The sequence below is a fragment of the Manis javanica genome, chromosome 11 (genome assembly GCF_040802235.1).
Source record: "Manis javanica isolate MJ-LG chromosome 11, MJ_LKY, whole genome shotgun sequence".
Taxonomy (NCBI): domain Eukaryota; kingdom Metazoa; phylum Chordata; class Mammalia; order Pholidota; family Manidae; genus Manis; species Manis javanica.
Genome location: NC_133166.1, coordinates 98356948 through 98380155, shown reverse-complemented (window position 1 = coordinate 98380155; position 23208 = coordinate 98356948). Strand labels below are relative to the sequence as shown.

At 44.1% G+C, this 23208-nt stretch overlaps 1 protein-coding gene and 1 non-coding gene across 9 annotated transcripts in view; one reads left to right on the top strand and one right to left on the bottom strand.

Moving 5' to 3' along the window:
* The window catches only part of HHAT (hedgehog acyltransferase), a 309565-nt gene that overhangs the window by 24068 nt on the left and 262289 nt on the right, over positions 1–23208 (top strand). For all 8 annotated transcript variants that reach the window (XM_073216981.1, XM_073216982.1, XM_037015362.2 and 5 more), the window contains exon 3: positions 5588–5655. In XM_073216981.1, the coding sequence (XP_073073082.1) occupies positions 5588–5655 (68 nt within the window). The remainder of the gene's footprint in view (positions 1–5587; positions 5656–23208) is intronic.
* LOC118971863 (U5 spliceosomal RNA) lies at positions 14033–14149 on the bottom strand. The gene has a single exon (XR_005060575.1). It is a non-coding gene; the product is annotated as a U5 spliceosomal RNA (small nuclear RNA).

Sequence of the window (23208 nt, the reverse complement as noted above, 5' to 3'; positions counted from 1 at the left end):
CTTGCTTTTGTGATTAGAGGAATTTGGTTGGAAGATGGCTGGTAACTCTGGTGGGCCTGGTTCAGGGTGGGGAAACAAAGGCTGCTGGTCTTGTCTTGGAGCAAGTGTCCTTGCCCTTGGAACCAGGTGAGCTTGCTGATGGAGGAGGTAGCTTGTGGGTAACATTGTAATATTCCCAGAATATTTTGCCTGGCTTTAGTGTATCTGCATATCAACAGGCATTCCTCAGGGGTGAAGAGAAGTTCGTCTCCATATTACTGGGTAATTACCTGGGTGACCAAGGGCGTATCTGAACCTGAGAGGTGAGGGGGTATGCTGGTTTTACTTCTGCCAAGCAGGAAAGAGAGACGGCCCTGGAATGAAGTTTGTAAGCAATACATGGGTTTTAAACTTTATTTCTCCCTTTGACTGATTTCGGTTTTAGAGGTATTTTGCCCTGGGGTTTCCTCTCCCCAGATTTACAAGGCTACCAGGAGCCCTTCAGTTAACACATCCTTTGTCAAAGGACCGAAGTGCATAGCCCGTGCAGGAGCCAAGTGCCGGACAGCCTGTCTTGAAGGCCGGCATCACTGATAGGTGTTGTGGCACAGCTAAGGCACTGAGTGGTCTAGTCAGTAGTGTTTCATGTTATATTTGACCCTTGTTTCCCTGTTACCTGTGGCCAGGGTCAGAGGAAACATTTGAGTCATTCTGCCTTTTCTGTTGGTATCCTGCAGGGATATTGAAATGACTCTTGTCCTCAAGGAAGGGGAGTGTTGGCTTCTGGACATTCTACTTTCTTGATGCTTGTAATAAACCTCTCACAGTGTTTTGGGACAGGGCCTGGATTAGAGGGCTGTGGGTAAAATCACAATTTTTAAATCTCTCTCCTGGACTTAGTGCATCTCCGTAACAATAGGTGTTCCCAAAGGGTGGAGAGAAATAGTCCATCTCCATATCAGTCGGTGATTACAAAGGTGGGGGGAGCGAGTGCATATCTGGACCGGAGAGATTTGGTGGGGTCCCTTTTTGCAGCTGGGTTGAGAGAGACACAGGCAAGCAGAAGTGGACTACTGCTTGTAAGCAATAAATGAGTTTCTCCCATTTTATTTCTCCCTTTGACTGATTTTGGCTTCAAAGGTTATTTACCCCGGGCTGGGAACCTGTTTTTCCCCTGGAGTTACAAGAGCATTTGAGGGTAACTCTCAGTGTCAGACCCCATTCCTTACCCCCCTGCTCTCCCAGCCAGTGCTCTGTGTGGGATCAAACACAAAACATGCAGAGTTTATGGCTACCTTTTCTCTGGGGTGTTTCCATCTCAGTCTGGGGTTTCTTCTCCTGGGAGCCCTTAGGATTCTCATGCAAATTGCATGCCTGGTGGCCTGACTTGATAGACCCCACAGTTATTTAGGTGAGTAGCAGATGAGAAGCACTATTAGGGAGACTTGAGGGCCATTTAGGTCTTACATCGCTTTGTGTCCTGTTTACATATATGACTTGCTTTTGCTATTTCTAAGTCATGTTTTCATTCCCTGGGTGGGAATTGGGAGAGAGGAGAGAAGGAGGCCACACAACTGAGGAATGTCATGGAAAAACCACCACCTGATCATCTCTCTTCTTATGATTGCTTACATTACAGTTGCATACATTAAATTCTCTTATCTCTAGAAGCCCATCTTTTCTGCTCCCTTTCCCTTTCCGTGCTGTCATTTACGGCCACAGTCTGCTATACCCACTGGCTTCCTAAAGAAATAAAGAATCAGTAGGAACTGATTGGAATTTTTCAAATGCATGGGAACAGCAGGACACAGTAAGCGGTGACTGGGTGTGCTAGACCCTGGCAGTGGCTTGTATCAAACAGGGGTGTGTGTGTGTGTGTGTGTTTCCCCTCTTTCTGATTATTGCCCTCTAATTTCCTCTACCCCACCCAAGAATTGATTTCCCATCAAAATGTGGAGGGTGAAAGGGGTAGGTTACTTAGAGCTTTTAAGTAAATGGTTTCCCACCACAGCTCATTGGCAAGTGATTAAAATGCAAATTCCTCTCACTCCCAAGGTGGAATGGAGCTTTGGTGTATCCTTTCTTTGGGTGGTGGTTGGAGGGGGAAGAAACAACAGCTGATTTCTACTGAGGGCTCATCAGCAGGGATTGCTTCACCTCTGTGCTCTCAGACAGTTTTGTGGAGCACTGAATTTTGGGAAGGAGAGTAGGGCACCTGGAGGAAAGAGCTGGCTCTGCCCGGCAGGCAGGCCTATGTGGTGTGAAGATTGTTAGGTGGAGGAGGGTCCTTTCTCTCCATTGCAGTGTTTTGGCTTGAGTGCATGTATGTTAGGATGAAACTTGTCTTGCTCCAGGGGTGATAATATGGGATCTCTCCTTAGCAGGGATAATCAGAGAAGTGTGAGGGCTGTCACTCCGAAGGGAAACATCTGCTCCAGGTTCTCAGCTTCTATTCCACATCACCCAAAACCCATAGCCATGCCTTTTCAGCTAATTTAAGGCAGTCTAAAGACAGCAGTTTCCAAAGGGTCTGGGAATGGATTTGTTAGGCTGAAAGACATATGAGTGGGATGAAAAGAGGGTGGGGCCCACTGAGAACTCAGAGAGTTAATCAGATAAAGCCAGAGGGCCAGAAAGGGCAGAGAGTTAACGCCCTTTGCAATATGAGTTCATGCCATGCGCTCTGCATCTGGGCTGACCTTGAGACTTGCTCTGGCTAATGCAGGTGATATAGGGCGGAGACATGGGACAAGCATCATGATTAATTTTCCTAAAAAACGCGGAGATAGGAATAGCATAATAAGAAAAAAAAGGAACTTATTTTAAAAAAAGGATTCCATTTTAAAAGGGAATTGGGAAGTTAGCTACCTGGCATATTCTTTGGTAGTCAGCCAACAACCTATCTTCAGGCAAAGCAAGCCGTCTTGACTGATGCGTTGCCAGTGCCTGGGGCTGGTCACTATCTTGGAGAAGAGCCGGAAGTTTATCCTACAGAATTATCTACAGGACTGGCTCTGGGTGGGGATATATTGTCTCTCACTGGAGATACACAGCATGAAACCACAGGTCAAGCCTACACCCAATGGCCCCCAGCCCTCCCTTTTACCTTATTCATGAAAACCTTGGAAGACAGAATCCGAAGTCCTTAAGTGCACCTACTCTGTGAGGTTGCCCGCACTCCCCTTTCTTGGAATGGGCTTTTTTAAAAGACTTCTTACTGCTCAACTTACTACGTTTTGTCTCTGTTCTCTTCCAGGAAAATATTAGTGACTTTGCTATTTCATTCCATTTTCTAGACTTTAAGTACAAGCCTTCACTCTCTCTGTCCTACTTCAAATAGGCAGGGAGGGGCTACTGAGAGCTCTGATTTGAGCCTGCAAGTTCCCGTCAATGAGCTTCCCCTTCCTCTCTGCTTTATTCAAGGAAACCTGCCTTTGTCTGCCTTCACTCTGGCCTGCTCCTCCCTTGGTGGGAAGGAAGAAAAAAACCAAACTTCTGCTCTGTTTCAGTACTGTGTCTCTGCCCTTCAATTCTTTGTTAAAGTGGGGACAGGAACCAAGGAGGGCAGACTCAAGCCCACAACCGATTTAATGTGTAGTTTAAATGTATGTCATATAGCATTTGTTTATGTCAAGAAATCAGATAAGACGGATTTGTAGGAATTCTCCAAAACGTGAGGGAGGATTTTTGGTCTGGAGTTATGCTGCGCATTCCTGTAGCCATTCGCTACATGTGGCTGGTGGGCACTTGAAATGCGGCCACTTCAAATCGGGATGTGTTATGAGGATAACATGTGCATTGGATTTCGAAGAATTCATAGGAAAAAAGAATGTGAAATTACTCATTCATAATTGTTTAACAGTGATTCCATGTTGAAATAATATTTTGGATATATTGAGATAAATAAAATATACTAACATTAATTTCACTCATTTTTACTTTTTAAAGTTTGGCTGCTAGAAACTGTAAAATGATGAATGTGTCTCAGATAGTATGTCGATTGGACAGCACCAGGCGGGATTTCATTATAATTCTCCTCTCTGCATAAGATTCTGTTTTCCCACTAGAGGGAGATGTGTTCCAGCTTCAGGAAGCCTGGTGATTAGCATCTAAACCTCATTGCTTCTGAATGTACACTTTTAAAAAAGAAGAAAAAGAACTCAGGTTTCTGCTCTGTTTCAGTTCTGCATAATTCTGATGTTTCTGGAGGTTGCTCTTGGTATGAAACTGAAGCCAAAACACAAGGGGCAGGAGGCAGAGAAGTTTTTCCACCCTCTCTGTGTTAATGAATTAGGAAGTTGCTGTTACTTTTTTGCTGGATTGCAGTAGCTTGCTGTTTGTCTGTGAGCTGATTCCTGTGACTTGAGTCTCTGCACGATGTAGTATGTGTGTGCATGTGTGGTGCAGCTGTAACAGAGGCCAGGGCCCTGCTGCAGTCACAGCCCTCCACAGCACCTGCTGGACCATGGACTGCAGTGTGAATGTGTCTCAGAGCTGCGTGCTGTGGAGCCTCGATTCCTCTCCCTTTCCTGTTGTTCCTAGGGGTAGTAGTGCCTGTGGTTGGAGGCTGGGGCTGCTGTTTGCATCCAGTGTGTTTGAATCTGTCCTTGATCCTACTCTGAAATCAGCATCATTTCTTGATTTTGTTTTAGTGATTACACACTTTTCCTGGTTTTCTTTTAGTTTTTCTGGGTAGCTCCTTTTTGGTTCTGTGGTTTTGTATGTTTTTTGGTCCAGTAATCACTGATGTGTGCTTTTCTTGTCTGTGCACTGTGTGCCTTTTTGGGTGATCTCAGTCATTCTGGAGGCTTCCTCACTGCCCTTATGCTGAACACTCCTAAGTCTGTATCTCTAACTCAGGTATCTCCTTGGAGCTCCATCCATACCCATTCATCCGCCTACTGGATGTCACCTAGACACCCAAACTCAGCCCCATGGCACTCCTTACGTCCTATATCATGGCATTCATCAGCGCTGTTGTGATTTCTAATTATCTGTTTGTCTCTCTTATCCAATGAACAGCAAGTCCCAGGAGGGCAAAGACCAAGTCAATCTTGTTCTGTTTCATCTCTAGTGTTTCATACCATGCCTGGTAATTATACAAGCTAAAGAACTATTTGAATGAAGATATTGCAATACCTTTTGTTTTAAACCAATTGTATTATTTATTTATACTTATTACCATTGCCTAATTCCATTTTATAACCTTGCTAGCATTATGCCGTATCGTGGGGCTATGATCACCACCGTTCTGTGGCATGGTCTATTAAAAAAAATGTTCACCTCCTGTACAAGTGGGGCATTTGCACGAATCCTGTACCATGGTTCCCTGTGCTGGAAGCTTTCCTCAACTCCTTTCCTCTTGTGGCCCTTATTACAACTGAAGGAGAAATTTCCATCAGTCCTACCACATATTTCCAGGAACTTAGGCCACAGAAAACTGGAGTGGAAAGTCAATGAGTGTGACATGTTTCCATGCCTGTAGCTCAGTCCACAGGCAGCTTTTCCAGGACATGTTCCAATTTCATCTAGTGCCTCTCCTAGGAAACCAGCTCAGTTTTATTTAGATTTGTGACTAAACACTAATGGACACTGTTTTTCTTGTCAGAACATGAAGAGGAACTGGACCAAGAATTTGACCTGGAACCTGGCCCTTTATTTGGAGGACTAAAGAAGGTACAGTGTGGATAAACGATAAAGCTTCTAGGTTTTCAAACCTGGTTTCAGCGTTTTGCATCACTTTTGTATTTGGCATTGGCTCAGGTATAGTTTTCAGCAACAACTGGAATTAAGTACCTTTCCTGTCCTAAAGGCGTGAGCGCTCCAGGTTGAGTAGGACATTCCCCAGGGTCTTCATCTTCTTGTCGGTCTTGTTCTCTCAAAGACACCAGAAATCTGATTATATAACCATCTGTTTATGTAAATTTCACTTCTTATGAAGTTCAGAAGGTTCTTTCTTGACCTGGCCATCTCTGTTAGAATCGCATGTGACCCTGGGACACTCCCTGTACTCGATGGCCAGTGTGGGAGCTTCCTTCTTCCTGCCTCTGAGTGTCGGGCCGTCCCCACCACTGCAGAACCTGCTGGGGATCCCCTCCTCTTCCCTCCCTGGTGCTCGGTGGCCGTAGGCTGGGGCACTTACCTTCCGCTGCAGCGCACTGCGCCTGCTTGGGCAGCAGGCCGGGGGCCACTGTTCTGTTGTGCACCTTGCTGCTCTTCTGGATTTGACAGCACGTCTGTTCTTTCCTGTGCCGTGGGTAAGTACTGGGCCTTCCTCTTCCATTCGAGAGACCCCAGGCCACTCATCCTCTCCCACCAGAGCTCCTGGCCTCTTGAGGCGGGCCTGTTTCTCATTTCTCCCCTTGCAGGTTCCCAGGACCTCATTTCAGTAACGACTTGGGTCATTGCGGGAGGGCCAGGACCCGGCTCATGATTTGGGCTCAGGTCAAGGGGAGTGATGAATGTGTATTTGTTTTTCTAAGCCTTTTGATCTATCTTAACAATGAGATCAACACCTTGCTTTTTACTGGTTTTGTGCTAAGTGTGTTGTGTGCCAGATACTTTGTAAGTTCTGTCACCTTTTGTGGGCTGGCTTGGGATGTAAAATAATGCTTGCCAAGTTCTGAACACCCGACACACAAATGACTTCTGGAAGACAATTCATGTCTGACTGGGCACCGCCTGTACAGATTTATTCTACCTGGAGAGGTGCAGACCTTGCTTAGAATTGTAGTAAATTTACTTCAACTCCCATTTCGACTTTCTAGTGTAACCTGTCCCTTCTCTCCAGCCCTGGCTGTGTACAGAGCCATCTGTCTATCCTTCTGTCTGAAAGACCCAGGTTTGTCCAGGACCGTGCAGTCCTGCCCTGCATGGGGTGCCATTTCTGGATTTTGTTGCTCTACCCACCACACAGTTCCATAAAAAGTTGGCTATAAATTAAATTTTCATTCATTGCCCCCATTTCGAAATGTTTCTGATTTAAGTCCTTTTTAGGATTATTAGTGAGACATGTAAGGTGGGTGGTATTGTGCCCACTTCAGAGATGAGGAAATTTGGGAGCAGCAGATAGGCCCTGTGGGGGTCTGGGGTCTACTCGTTAGAAATAGTCCACGATTGGGTTTCTTACAACAGGAAAAAATGGTGAACTTTTTTTTTTTTTTCCTCTTAGAGTCACAGTTCAGATAACACAAGATTGTTTGCTGGGCAAAAAATAAGCAAACCCATTTTAGACTGAGAGACTTCAGCTGAAAAGAAGCAAGTGTGAGGCTGTATGAGAAGCCGAGGAGAGGGTCGGGCCTTGACAAGTTCTGGGGCTACCCCAGATTTCACTGTCTGCGGCAGGCCCAGCCCAGTTGTGTGTTGCCGCTTTGAGACAAAAGGACTTGGTCTTTGCTGACATCCCCGCTCCTGCCACTCCATCGGGTCCAGCTGCTTGATTCCTTGCCAAGGCCCAGGGTCCTGGAGAGATGACCTCTTCGAAGCCTTCTCCAGGACAGCCTCCCGTCCCACCCCGTACCAGGGCGCGGGGCAGGGGGGGTCAGCATTCAGGCCAACCCTGCCTCCGTGGGAAACCGCACGAGGCACAGATCCAAGGACTCAGTCTTTTTCCATCCTGAAAAGATGCTCCTCTGTCCGTCTGACCACCCATCCGTCTATCTGGTGCTATCCCTTAAATGTTAGGGTTGCTAAACTCAGCACTATTGACATTGTAGACCAGATAGTTCTTCTTGTGGGGGAGCTGTTCTGTACATTGTAGGCTGTTTGGAGCACCCCTGGGCCCTACCTAGCAGGTGCCAGCAGCAACTGCTGCCCCAAGTCACGACAATCAAACATGTGTCCAGCCATTGCTACATGTCTCTGAGGACAGCTGGTCTGCAGCAGTACTTGGGGGCTTTGCCCTGACCGCCTTGATCATACTGATTTGCCGTTTCTTACCTTTGTTCATCCTGTTTCCTCTTCTGGACTGTGCCTCACCCCTTTTCATTCTGGTGCTTGCTAGTGGCATCGAGCCCAGCCTTCTCCCTGTCACAGAAGCATTGCCTGGACCTCTTAAGTTGGGCTTGTGCTAATATTCCTGACACTTCGCTGTCTCCTTTATCACTTTTCATAGATACTGCTTTTAGTGAGTGTGTTTCCGAGCCCAAATCTCTACTGAGTACTGGGTGGGGACAGACAGACTAGGCTCCTGTCCTCGTGTCCCCTGCTGGGGCAGACTGACAGTGAGCAAATGGACAGACCTAACAGCCACAGACAGGGCTAAATGATATGAAGGAAATAAACAGGGTGTTATGATAGTAATACTTTGGATTGTGTCTTGTACCTTATTATGATAAGTATATTTGTACAGTTTTGTTTTATATTATCCATCCTCCTCTAGACTGTGAGCCCCTGTATCTTCAGGGCCTAGCACAGAGCAGGTGAGTGTTTCAGTAAGTCTAGCTGCAGGAAAGAATGAATAATGAATGCTGTGCCAGGTTGCAGCACTGGAATGAAATGCATTGGCCCTGAGTGCATCTGGATAGACATGTAGGTAAATGCTGAGCAGGACAGGGTTTACAGTCAGAGCACGGAGAGACCATTGTAGGCACAAGCAATAGCCAACTGCTTCTGACCTTTACCTGAGCCCCACAAAATGGTGGGATTTGGCGAGGTCATCAGTAGAGGGGATGCTGTCCCAGAGGGGCTCACTGTGATTGGAAGAGGGAAGCAGGTGTTAGGGAGGAGGTGTCCCAAGGTGCTATTGAAGGGGAGCTGGGCCTGATCACAGTCCCCCAAGTTTTGATGATGTTGGAGTTTGGAGGGGTAGAACCCAAACCAGGAATGCTTTTGGGCCTTCTGATTGTTTTGCTGTAAAGCCGAGTGCACTTGCTGAGATGCCAGCTGTGGTGGGGGAGCCCGTGTAGGTGCAGGGACGAAGCACTGCTCAGATGCCATGTGCTGTGACACTTGCATCCTGTTTTGCAAGGTCTACCTTCCCAGGCTCAGGGGTGCCTCCCCCCGCAGGCTGCAGTGGTCTCCTGGAGAAGTCATGAGCTGGGAGTCTGTATGTGGCCAGGGATGGGTCCACCCTGGTGCCCTTCCAGTAGGGCCATTCTCTGTCTTGGTGTTTGATGGTCCCCTTTTCTTTTTTCTTGCTGGTCTTCATGTCAGTGGTTCCGAAGGGAAAAGGGAAACTCCTTAGTGCCCACATTCCTTGAGTGTAGTGAACATGTTTTTAGACAGGGACTGAATCACACTGATACAAATGAAGCTTATGTTAGGTTGTACTGTCATGAATTTTTTTTTCCTTTTATTTTTATTTCCGATTCAAAATAGTTGATGTAATGGAAAGAGAACAGGCTTGGAGTTGGATGGACTTGAGTTCAAAATGCCGTTTGCTTTATTTTGGAAAATCATTTACCTTCTCTGAGCCTTAGTTTTATTATCTGGAATATGGGAGTGGGACGTTGTAGGGGAGCAGGTGCTGGGTATAAAACACCCAGCATCTATGTGCTTAGTATAGAGTAGTCACCCAGGACATGTTGTTGTGGTTACTGTTATTTTTTTCCTTCCATAGATGCTGTCTTTGTTTCGGAGTTAAGATTTGCTGATTCCCCCTCTTTGGCAAGGAGGTAATGGTCTATGGAGAAACATTTAAATCTAGAAGGGGTTTGCCACTAAAAGGAGCTCTCAAAAGCCTAATGTATCATGAAGAGTTTTACATGTAAAACTTTTCACATGTGAGTTTTATATCAATTCCTCATTTCTTTCCCAAGAAATTCCTATCACAATTTCCTGTGATAGGAAATTGGGGCATATGTGTAAATAAGAAGTAGAATCAGAGAGGAATTTTCAGTGTCTGTTAGAAGGGTTACAGGAAGAAATGAGATCAAAGAAAGGAAACTTGATCACTTAGGCCTTTGAATGTGAAAAGAGGTCCTTTTCTGAAGTAAAGACACAATTTTTGGGTACTCAGGTTTTGCCTATAAAGCTTTTAAGCTTCAGCTTACTTATAAATCCTCTGTATTTCAATACCTCAGAAAACAAGAAGCTTTGTTCAGATTCATTTAACAAATATTCATTGAGCACCTACTGACTAAGAGGCTGCCAGGCAGCGCGTTCTGGGTGCCTGGAGGCCTGCGTGTTCCCAGACTCTGTCTCTCTCCCTACTGGGCTCTGAATGTGGGTGATGAGGAGACAGGGAGGTAAGTGAGGCAGCCATCCACGAGGCATGCACAAACAGAAGGTGTGTATCACCCAGACTCACAGGAATGGAGGCTGAGGTTTTGGGAGACTGGGGAAATATGGGTACAGGGAACGGCACCATAAGGATGTGGCTTTGGGAGAGTAATTCAGCTTAGCTGGCAGGTTGAGTGCGAGGTGGGGGATGACACAGGACGGAGGCTGGATTGTAAGGCCATTGGGTGCCACGTGTGGAGTCGGAACATTATTCAGAAGGCGTTCAGGCCATTGTCATTCCTTCTCTGGACTCTTGGGAGCCCTGTGATTTCCCTCCTTGCCTGCCCTGCTTAGTGTACCTCACCTCCCCGCCCCAAGATCTGTGCCTTCCTATAGTTAAATTTACTGGAATGTCTGTCTCCTCCTGTTGTTTAAAGCCCATTCACGGCTCCCCATTTCCGACAGCACAAAGTCTAGACTCTGTAGCTGACACTCAAGCCCATTTGTTCTGGCGCCTTCACCTCCTCACAGTCGCCCTGCATTACTGAGTAACGGATGGTCTGCCGTTCTTGGACGGCGCTTGCCGTTTCTTACACGGGACACTTGCTGCGGACTGGTGTGCCCTTCCCCATTGTTCAGGGAACACCCCGCATGGAACCTTCCCTGACTCCTCCCCCTGTTGGTGTTCATTTCTCCCTTCGGTCAATTCTGTTCCCCGGTCTCTTTCCTGAACCCCTGTTAGGGAACAGTTTCCTGTTTTCGTTGTAAGACAGCCTTTCATCCCTGCCTTCCCCTGCCTGACAGTAGGTGTCCAGTAGTGCAGTTTGGGTTCCAGCGAACATGCCTTTCTGGTTGGGGGCTTATGGTAAAGGAGCCGCGGCGATGTTTGCTTTGTTCCTTGGCCCGTTGTTCCTTTGCTCTGGCCTGTTTAGGCCTGACCTTGTTTGTGTTAAGCTGAAGCCCCTTCAACGTGCTTCCAGGGTTCCTATCATGTCTCTGCCTCCCTTCATCTGCTGGGGACAGGTCACTAAGCAGTTCGGCTGTGGGTGTGAACTTTCGGCCTGTCCTTATTAACAGAAAATTGGATTATGCAGCTTTGCCCCTTCACGGAGGGGCTCCTCAACAGAGGATGACTCTTGTGCCCTGTGCCAGTCCTTACAGGTGAACAGAATGTGGTCTGGAGAATCTCCAGATGGCAGGGGCCAGAAACCCACAGACTGGTGATGGGAGGAAGGCTCACGAGCGCCCGCTGGGATTGGATTCCCTCTTGTCAACACAGAGAACTCCTGCTTTTTACCTGTCAGTACACTGTCTCTTGTCTAGTCTCATCACTGCTGGATTTCCTTCTTGATATTTGGACGATTTGTAGCTAGGCAGGAAAAAAGTGAGGTGGTAGTGATTTCTGGGGGAGGCGACCAGCAGAAATGTATCTCTCTGCCTTCCGTAGAAAGAGGCTCTGGCAATGCAAATGGATCAACATCAGGTGGACTTATTAGCTCTTAGACACGAAGTCCCCTGCTCTACTCTGAAAAGTTCCTGTCTCCTTTTTTTCTACTAGTTCATCAAAATATTACTTGTTTCATTATAAATGTCCTTGAAGAAGCCAGAGGAGAGAAGGTGAAGTTAGAACCAAGAGTTTAGTTCTGCAAACTCAAAGATAAATGAGTGTGTGTGAGAGAGAGAGGGGAGAGAGAGAGAGCTTCCTCACAAATACTTAGTAAAATCTTGAGGTGACGTATAGGTTTTGAATGGTAAGAAATTTCTCAGCCACAAACCAGTCAGTTTACAAATGACTATGTGCTTTACAACTGCTTCGTGGCCCAGGATGGAATAAGTTCTAGGAGTTAAGAGAAGTAAGAGGTATATTTTTTTCTGTCTTCAAGAAGCTCATAGTTAATCTGAAAACACCAGGATGATGTATGACCTTAAAATAGGGATGATGCTATTGACTGTTTAACAAAGGGAAGATGCATCAATCAAGCTGAACAGACACCAGCTGTAGACAGGACAACTGGCCCTATTGGTGTGTCCTGCCTGGAAATCGGCCCTGGCATTACATTTAACAAAATGTTTCCCCATGCTTGCATGTCCCCGGTTGGTATAGCCAAAAACTGCTGGCAGAGTTTCTAACTTTGGAATGACCAAGGAAGGCTGCCTGGAAGAGGTGGATTTGAGTTGAACCTTGAACAGAAAGACTTGTCTGGTTGTTCAACAAAAATCAAATTCTTTTGTTCTACTCTTGCTAGGTTCTGGCAGTTGGAGGTACATAGGAGTTACTTGTATTCTTGTCCTACAACCTCGCTGCAAAGTGGTGTGTTATAGGGAAAGAGTGTAGATCTGCATGCTGCTACATGTACAAACCTTTATTGGTAGGCAAGTACAAAGCCTGCCACTGACCCATTCCCGAAAGTGTGTGAAGGCTCTGTTCCCTGTCTCTGCGTACTCCCACCAACACCTTGCTGGCAGGATTCAGCTGAGGCTGAGGCAGTTCTCTTCCATGGGCTGGAGCCTACCCCCACCTAGTCTGATTAGGAGACGGAATCTGAAGATGTGAAGGGACACAGAGCCAGAGGAGTGTTAGCCTAGGGCAATTTTCCCTGCAGCTTCCGAGGATTTCCTCGGCCTCCTCCTTACCAGGGTATTGGAGCCTGAAAAAATTTCTAGCCTGCACATTTGTTGAACACCACTCTTCTTGTTTGTAAGTTATCTATTTCTGTCATTCCTTATGCAAATAAACTGTCAGGTGCAGTTTTTGATACCAGTATTGGAATTCTTTGAATTGTAGCCATGTCTGGGACTGAATTGCTGATTGGAAGAACCCTTTACGTGCTAACTCACTTCTAAAGTGTGGATTCTCCATTTGGGCACAGCAATGTTAAGAACTGTCCATCAGAGATAGAGGAGTTAATTTATACAACACATTTTATGTAAGTTGTCTAGCAGATAGGATTCAGAGAGAAGAAGGAGCAAAGATGATTTCAGCGTAGAGTTGGTTGAACAGTGGCTTGGAGCGGAAATTTCGGGAGAGATGGGGAAATGGGGAGGAGGGGCAACACTTCCTTCTCGCAATACATTTCCTAAAAGTGGTGCCTGTCAACATTCTTTAAAAGGTTATTACCTCTTAAAATTGTGACATGACAGTTGATAAGTCTCTGTTAAAAAGAAATTAGAAGCAGCTGCACGGTAAGAATGAGATCATGGGACCCATGGGAGAAGATGTGAAGGGTGGTATCTTTGTGTCAGGAACTGACTGAAGCCACTTTCAGGATTACAGTAGCTGCTGAAAAGTTCAAGATGGGTGAGAGTTAGTTATTCCATAATTTTGCTTCCAGATTTCATGAAAGCAAATGTCACACCAAATTCTGTCACCCATGTAGACATTTATTAGGCAAGCAGTAGAAAGCAGGTCATACTAACCTGTCCTATGGGCCTGATGAAGTTCTAAAGGCCTTTAGGAACTTGAACCCTGCCTTGCATGGGAGTCTCTTTCCAGGGATATGACATCTTTCAGGCAGAGGGGATTCTGAGTAACTTGGCATCAGGTAACCAGAGCTCCCCAACTCTGAATACTACATAGCTGTGGGTAGAGCCTTAGAGTTTAGGGTCATCACCAAAGATATGTTTGACCCCCGATCATGCAGAGGAGTGTCTTTAAAAGTGTTTTAGCCAATATTTTTTATTTAAATCATGCCAATAAGTAGCTCTTAGGTTGTATAAGTGAAGGAATAGTTAAAACTCAAAAATTCCTAACCTATAAACATATTAACTAAGGCTTTGTAAGAGCCTAAGACCTTATACACCCATACTAAGCTCTTTCAACCAAGAAGTACCGAAGATTGTGCCATGGTGTTTAAGTTCAAATATTAAAATCTTTCGTTACAACAATATAATCAGCCTTGGCAAATGCAAGGCTTAGAAAAATTGGTTGAAAACTCACAATTGTTTCTCCCCACGGAAATCTTTAGTAAAAGGCGAAAGATTTATACGATCTGAAGAGAAACCAGAGTATACTCACCTGTTCCCAAATTCACTCCTCCAGTAACTGCTACTCCCTGTTCACTGACGGTGGCTCTTATTTTTCCAAGAGCTGTTGCCTCCTGCCCAATGTTGGTACAAAGATTTCTGTAAATAAACTAATCATAGTTAGAAATGTCAAGTTGAAAGAAATACTATTTTAAACTTGAAAGGATTGTACTCTGTGCAGAGCACTATGGGTATGCAAATGAGAAGTCTGAGTCATCAACTGAGGTTCTGCGAACACTTTAGTATCCATACTGTCTCTCTGGAGCCACCGTTCGGGACAAAGCAGAGGTCTGTCTGGCTCTGATCCCTGTCCTGGTTCAACCACAGAAACTCATTTTCTCCCTTTTCTGTATTGGCACTGTGCTTACAGTCCCCATTTCCTTCCCTTTCCCCTAACCACCAGCACAATCAACATACAGAACCACAGAGAACTCTGTTTTGCTGTCTCTTTCTAGTCACACCCATCCAGTTCTCCCCATCCCTAACCCTTGGAAGCCACTGTTTTGTTTTCCATCTCATAATTTTGTCATTTTGAGAACATTATATAAACAGAATCATACAGTACATAAGCTTTTGAGATTGGCACCCCCCACCCCACCCCACCTCATACCACACACACACACACACACATACATCCTCTCAGCATAATGCCCTGGAGATCCATCCAAGTTGCGTGAGTGTCATTCCTTTTCGTTGAATTTTATTTCATTCCTTTTCCTTGAAGGGTATTATTGATCCATGACATGTATGGACCATGCTTTGTTCAACCATTTAACCACTGAAGGGCAGTTCAGTTGTTTCCAGTTTGGGGCTATTATGAATAAATGTATTTGAATATTTGTGTGCGGGTTTTCTTGTGGACATATGCTTTAATTTCTTGCAGATAAATACTCATGAGCTTGATTGCTGGATTGCATGATGAGTGTATGTTTAGTTTTATATCAAGTTGCCCAAACTGTTTTCCAGAATAGCACTACTGTATTACATTCCCACCAGCAATGTATGAGATACTCAGTTTCTCTGCATACTTGCCAACATCTGGTATTATTAATACTATAAATTTTTGCTGTCCTGATAGGTGTGCAGTGATGTTTATCATGGTTTTAATTTGCATTTCTGTAATGGCTAATGTTATTGAACATCTTTTCATGTGCCTATTTATCATCTGTATATCCTCTTTGGTGAAATTCTGTTCATGTCTTTTGCCCATGTTCTATTTGGATTGTGTTATTTTTTACTGTTGAGTTTTGACAGTTCTTTATATAGTCTGGATACTAGTCCTTTGTCAGATAGGTGGTTTGCAAATATTTTCTCTCAGTCAGTAGCTTGACTTTCCATCCACAGGTTAAGGGCTCAGTCACACTAGACCGCTCCCCTCTCCCCACCTTTATGTGCCAATCACAAGTCTATGTTGTCACCTGTGCTTCTGATGGCTCAACTATGGGTCAGAGGTCCCACGGCCCCTTCCTTAGTTTGATTAATTTGCTACAGTGGCTCACAGATTTCAGGAGAACAGTTTGCTAATGTTTACTGGTATTATGAAAGAATAGGATAAATGATGCAGATGAACATGCAGATGGAAGACATGCACAGGACAGGACGTGGGAAGGGGCGAGGAGCTTCCGTGCCCTCTCTGAAAGCACCACTTTCCCAGCACCTCTGCATGTTCACTTGACCGCAAAGCACTCCAAGCTCCGTACTTTAGGGATTTTTATGGAGGCATCATCACATAGACATGATTAATTATGAACTCCATTTCTAGGCCCTCTCTCTTTCTTCTGGAGAATGGGGGATGGGCCTGAAAATTCCAACCTTATAATCATGGCTTGGTCGTTCTGGTTGACCAGCCCACACCAGGAGCATCAAGAGTCACTTCACTGCAACAAAAGACACTGCTGTCACCCAGGGAATTCCAACGCACTTTGGAGCCCTGTATCAGCAACTGGGGTCAGAGACTAAATATTAGAACAAAAGATGACCCCAGTGCTCTTTCCACAGGAAGTGACTGGGTTTCAGGAGCTCCGTGCCAGGCACCGGGGACTGAGACCAGTGTATGTAGTTTCCATTATTTCATACAAGTCTCCTTTTGAAAACTTGGGCAGCTAGCTAAAGGGGAAAAGGGACAGATCGAAAAGATGTGGGGGAGAAGCCTTCCATACACTCTATCACCCCGCTTTCCTGGTCTTTCAAGCAGTGTGTGATTCAAGGAGAAAAATGGCATCTGGGGTTAGGAGGAGTCCCCCGACCCTGCTGGGTACATGGCAAAAATGGTAGTTTTTCCTTTTTCTCTCTTTTATAGCTCATGGCTTTCTTAATTGGCCTTCTGTTCCCAGGACTTTCAACTTTTGGGATTCTGCCTGGAGTTCCAGTTTGCTAATGTTTACCCACCGAAGAGATGTTACGTGTTAACTAGTTTTCTTGAGTGTGCAAAGACTTCCCAAGCAAAAAGTGAATTGCTGAGTGCAAGGGTCATTTTAGGGGCTGTGTCCACCCCCGCACCCCACCCCCACTTTTTTTCTGCATCTTACTGTGACTCTCTTTGTCTTTTTTGGTACTCTGGAGAGTGACACTTGTGGAATGCATGATTTATTAGCATAGTTTGTAGCTGGGGAGTCTTAGGAACATGTGTGATTTGCTATCTAGCCATCCCATTCTCTTTCTTTTTTGGTCATGATCCTTAATTTATTTTCAGCCTTATTAATTGTTAACAACTCATTTCTCTATATATCTCCTAGAAAATATAATTTGTGTTTTTCTAGTTTGAGAAGTGTGGGGAAAATAATATAGTTTTTGTGCCTTTGGCTTCATACTAGAACTTAGTACTTTTAAAAACAATTTTGATTCTTTCTTTGTTAACTTTGGGAAGAAAAAGAAATATGCAAAGGGAGGAATAGGCAAAGCAAGGGAACAGGGTCTATACCTGTTTGATCAAGTGTATGTGTGAGTCGTGAATAATCTGAGCCACTCCTTGGAAGTAGAGGGAGGTAAAGGTGTCAGTCAGAGGATGTTACTGAGTTTAGATTGTCAGGGGGGTTAAGAGATTCAAAGAATTTACCCACATTAATTAGGTCCTCTTGATTTAATTAAGTAACTTTGAGAGGTTTTCTTTTGTCTTCTGCCAAATACCTCCCTGCCCTATTTATGTCCTGGATCATTTTGCCATGGCTGAGATCACGAGAGGCAATTAAGATACCCAGTAGAACAGTGCACTTCTTGCTAGTCCTGTTGGCATCCCCACCCTTGGGAACATCTTCACCTGTAATTAATGGATGGTAAAAACGTTTAAGCAGAGACTTTGTTATTTACAGAAAAACAAAGTTTTGTTAGTGATAACAATAACATTTTATCTTCAAGGAAATGTTCATTGGGGAAAGGGTATTCTTCCTGGAAATTGTGAGCAGTAAAATAATTGAGTTCAAATTATTTTAGAAATAGCAAAGCAGCTATGGAAAGGTAAAGAAAACTATTGCAGTAATTGCTAAGTGAATCGTTAGCTTGGGTTCATCCAGAGAGCAGTGCTGATTCTGTCAGAATTTATACAAATTTGTCCTCCTTTTTACACCTTCATCCTTGAAAATTTATAGGTCATTAAGGTGAGCTTGCTCCTTTGAACACGCAGAGAATCATTTCGGGATTCAAGCATCTTATAAAGGTTTTCTCTGTTCACAGATAACTTCTGCTCACTGTGATTAAGAATTAGGTATGGTCTCAAAGTAAATAATATGCACATAATATTTAGGAAATAGATACAGAAAAATGTCTAGTATTTCTGTTGATTTCTTTCTTGCAAAATGGTGTATGTGAGGGTAAGAAAAACAGTAAATATATTCAGATCCCCATTGTTTTTCTATCTGATGAAAAAAACTATGGTAATGAAAAATATAGACTGGTGAATAATGTAGGTCATTTTCTATTTGGTTTTGAAATAAATAGATGCACTTGTGAATGTGAAACACTCACTGTCTTCAGTGTCCAGTTCTAGAATACTCCTTGGATTGACCTAACTGGTGTTTTTCTCCATTTCATTCCCTGCCACTGAATAGACTGATTTCAAAATAATGTCCTTTAAATTATTTTCATATTTCTGTTATAAAGCTAGAGCTGGGTTGCAATCAGAAAAAAATTCCATTCAAAGTATGTTGATGAAAGTTCCATTGCAGACCACAGAATCCATTCCAAGCACTTTTAAGCAGGAAGGAATTTATTGTAGGGATTTAAGGAGATTTCAAAATAGTTGAGGGGACTGTATAAAGAAAGGCACTAAGCAGTCTTCCAGGAGGAGTTCCCAGAGGCACCCTGCAAAGCTGTGGCTGCTGCCCAGCTCCCAGCTTGAAAACATAGCACTATAGTGCAGTAACCAAAACTGCCACACTAGGAAGCTGCAGGCTCCACTGTCTGCACCCTGAATCTCCACTGCTGCAGGAAAACAAGGGCCTCTGCCACCGTTCTTTCAGAAGAGTCTCACAGCCCACACATCTTTATGTTCTTTCACCTTCAAAGTCTCTCTGTGCATTAGTTGATTAGAAGCTAGGCTATAGGCAGACCCACTAGCTGCAGGGAATTCTGGGAAATACAGTATTTTTTTTTTTTGCCTTCTTTTGACTGGGTTTGGGGGATCTATAGCAGGTCAATTCTCTCAGATTTTACCAATATGTATCTCTATTTCAGGATATGCAGCTTGAAAAACTCTTGGATTTATCTTTCTGAGGCTATCAGAATAAAATGGAGTTTGTTATTTGTTTATATATTTACTTAACACACATAGACGTAGTACTTAATAAGTGCTAAGCGCTGTTTTCCATATTTTAATTGATTTAAATCACACAATGAAACCACAAAATAGGTCCTCTGTAGAGTACTCTATCTTGTCCATCTCTTTAACGTGAGTAATTGATATACCAGAGAGTGAGCCTTGAGTTGGTAAAGATAATCTGCAGAGCAGATCGTCACTAGAACTATTCTGTGAGTTTATGTTCTCTAATTATGGTTATAAAGACATTCAAGGGCAGGGGCCAGGTTCTCCACTTTCTGTATCTTTCCCCTTTCCCAATCAATTGTTCTTATACCAGGTTCTTAAAAAATGATTTGGCATATCATATTAATCATTTGATTTATTCAACCAGCTTTTATTGAACATCTAGTATATGCTGGTTTATTGGAGGATACAATGCTGAATAGTATGTAGTTCCCATGAGAAAGGAGCTCACAGTTTAGTGGAGAGACAGTGTAGTCACCTACAATTCAAGCACAGTGTGGTCAGTTTTGCTGAGAAAGGTAACCACAGTGCATTGTGGGAGTGTAGGCAAGCAAGGACAGCGAGTCCAGGATGAAAACGGATGGATTCGGAAAGGCTTCCTAGTAGAGGATTTGCACGAGCTGAGACCTGAAAGGTAGGTCTTCATAATCATGATATTTGAGGGGCAGGTTTCTCCAAGTTGAGGGAGCAAATGGTATAGCAAGTTCCAGCTGTATGAACACAGTATGTTAGGATGATCGTCAGAGAGGTCAGCAGGGGTGTACTGCAGACCTCGGGAGACAAAGGTACGTAGGATGATGAAGGGGTGGGCAGGGCCAGATATGAGCAGCTGCAAGAGTCTTGCCAAGAACATTTCTCTTGAATGCTAAGGGGAGAACATAAAGAATATTAAATGAGGAATATTAAATGACATGATCAGGTGTGGTTGTAAAAATACTACTTTGGTGCTATAAAGAGGGGACAGAATGGAGAGAGTGAGCCTAAATGTGCAGAAAATAGTCCCCATATTCAAGTTAAGTCCGGCACAGAGCACAGGGAGGAAAAAGTTGTGCAGTAGTCCAAGTTTTTCCTGGATAACAGGCTAATTGATGAGCTCCTAAGATTCTTCCACAGCCTTCTCAGAATCTGCTTCATCTGTAGATGTGGCTTCAAAGCTGATAGCAAATTACTTAAGAATGCTAGCCATGTGTGCAGTAAAACAATGCCCCTGACCTACTCTTACTAGGAGACAAATGGTGGGTCTAGGAGACAAGTTATTTAATCCCTTACAACAGAAACTGGCAAACTGTGGACAGAATCTGGCCATCCGCCTGTTTCTTAAGTTTTGTTGAAACACAGCTACACCCGTTCATTTACATATTGTCTATGACTATTCCTGCGCTGTACCATCAAAGGTGAATAGTTGCCACAGAGACTGTGTGGTGGTCAGAGCTGAAAATATGACCATCTAACCCTTTATAAAAGTTTGCTAACCCTTGTTTCACTGGGATTATTTTGACAACGATAAGGAGGATGGATTTGGAGGGATGAGTTCAATTTTAGAGCATTAACTTTTCCAACTTTAGAGTTTGGGATTCATTAATCAATCCCTCTACTTTTAGTGGGAATCTCCACCTATTTTCCCTCCAAGTCCCCAAAGATATGTAGGAATGAAATGAATGTCAGATATAACTCTCCTGAGTCAATGGATATAGTTGAACATTCTAGTTAGGCTATAGCTCTACTTGAACTCTGAGGACTTTAATTTTACAATTCTAAGGTCCTGAACCCTCCTTCTGGTTAGGTCCTGAGCCAAGATCTGAGCCCAGATCAGCTGCACTCACAAGATCTCTATCAAGTCCTTTCAGTTCTGCTCACGTTTGTGGATGGTAATAAATTTTCTGTTCAGAGCAGATTTCATCATTAAGTAAATAACCATTTTGGCCTTTGTATCGATTTTAACAGAAAGACAAGTTCATACAGATGAAATAATTTATTGTATTAAAAAAAAAGTTCAGATGCAAAATCCTGCAGACTGACAGCATGAACTTTTCAGGGAGTACTTCATATAATAAGATATTCCCCACAGCTAGTTTTTACCCCCTTTTTTCCAACCATTGCTGACATTTGCCCCCAGGATGAAACTGGAATATTCAAACAGCAGATTTCCGAAAGCATCTACCCAAGGAGGCAGGGGGCACTAGAGCGGAAAGGATTTTGCTGAAGGAGCCCATCCTGCAGAGTTCTCTGTGATGCCAGCAGCCCCCTGCCAGTGGAAGGTCAGTGCAGGAAGCCTTGTTAACTCAAAGTTGGAGTCTAAAATAGTATAGCCACTGTTGAAAACACTTTGGTGTTGGCTCAAAAGGTGAGATGTGGACACTGCTATATGACCCAGCAATTCTACTCCTAGGTACGTACCCAAAAGAATTGAAAATGGGGATTTAAACAAATACTTGTACACATATATGTTCATAGCATCAGTCACAACAGCCAAAAGGTGGCTAGTACAATAACCAGCAGTTGAAGTGCCCATGAAATGGATAAATAGGAAAACAAAATGTGGTAGTCCCGACAGTAGACTATTCAGTCACAAAAAGGAATGGTGTACTTATATGTGTTCCAGTGTGGATGAAGCTCAAGAGCATTATGCTGAGTGAGAGAAGCCAAGTCACCTACTGTATGATTCCAATTATATGAAATATGCAGAATAGGTAAATCCAAAGAGACTGAAGCTGATTGGTGGTTGCCAGAGGATGGAGGCGGAGGGGGCAAAGGGAGTGACAGATTAATGGATAGAGGGTTTCCATTTGGGTGGATGAAAATGTTTTGGAACTAGACAGAGATGGTGGTTCTACAACATTGCCAGTATACTGAATTGACTTTAATGTGCTTAATTTTATGTTATTTGAATTTTACCTTAAAACAACAGCAATAAAAAAATAAATAAAAGCTCCACCTTTTTCAGAGGCCCTACGATGTGGAGTTTCAGTTCTGTGAAATCCCAGCACATAACCTCCTAAAATTTGAATTAAAGTTTTGGCTGCTGGTAGGAACAGTGATTTTCTGAAAGGTAGGCCAGGCCCTGGGAGAGTCTGGGTTGAAGAGCCATTGGTGGACTTGATGTAACTGTAACTGCTGGGTGAATTTCTTGGCTTCACTTCGGGTGTCTCGGTGGGTGCCTTAGGGTTTCACTTGGCACCAAGCACTTGAACATTCCAGCCCAGTATCCTGGCCATATTAGCCGTGGGTGTGCGTTGTCTTCAGCCAGTGTCAACTCACCATTGTCTGAGGAATGCCAGAGGCAGCAGAGAAGGAATGTCTTGGCCATCTCCCTGTGATACAGAGCAGTACCCCGGCCAAGAAGCCAGGGGAGGGCTGTGATCTGGGGAGGGCTAGTGGGGATGAGAATTCAGGGCTGGAATGAGGGAAGAGTTGCTCAGTGGTGAGCTGACAACATAAGATCCTCATTTTCCTGGAATTTTCTCTTTTGACTTGCTGCCCTCGAACTATGAGATGACTTTGAAAGAGAGTTGAGCTTCCAAATATAAGTATATATGTTAAAAGAAGGTTACTGGGTAATATTAGGAAGTCATTTAAAGTTCAAAACATTAAAAAGTAAACATTTTACTCTGTTCCTAGCAGCATTAATCACAACAGCTAATGATGTGTGGAAACAACTCAAGTGTCTGTCCACGGTTTAAATGGATAAACAAAATGTACAGACATACAATGGACTGTGATTCAGCCTTCGGAAAGAAAGTGATTCTGACACAGGCTACATCATGGATGAACTTGACATTCTGCTAAGTGAAACAGGCCAGTCACACAAGGACAAACACTGTGTGATTCCACAGACCTAGTGCAGTCAAGTCGAGAGAGAGAGAAAGTAGGTGGTGGGTGCCAGGGGCTGTGGGGAGAGGGGCACAGGGAGTCATTTAATGGGTAAGAGTTCTCTGGGCACTTGCATAACAATGTGAATATACTTAATGCCAGGGAGCTGTACATTTATTTAAAGTTAGCAAAATGGTGATTTTTATGTTATATGTATTTCACGCCATGAAATACAGACTTTGCAGCCTGAAGTCCTGGGGCTCTGAAGTCAGGCTTTGTCCTGTATTGGCTGTGGGATCATGGGCGTGATAGTTAACCTCTCTGAGGGTAGTTTTCTTTCTCTTGTCTTGCTGTGGGCACAATGATACCACAGCATAAATCCATACATGGTTGTAGTTTCTTCCCAGTGTGGGGAGTAGGGCAGGCTGGATGGGTGGGGAACTTGCTGGTGGTGTGGGTGCGGACCTGGAGGCCTGGAT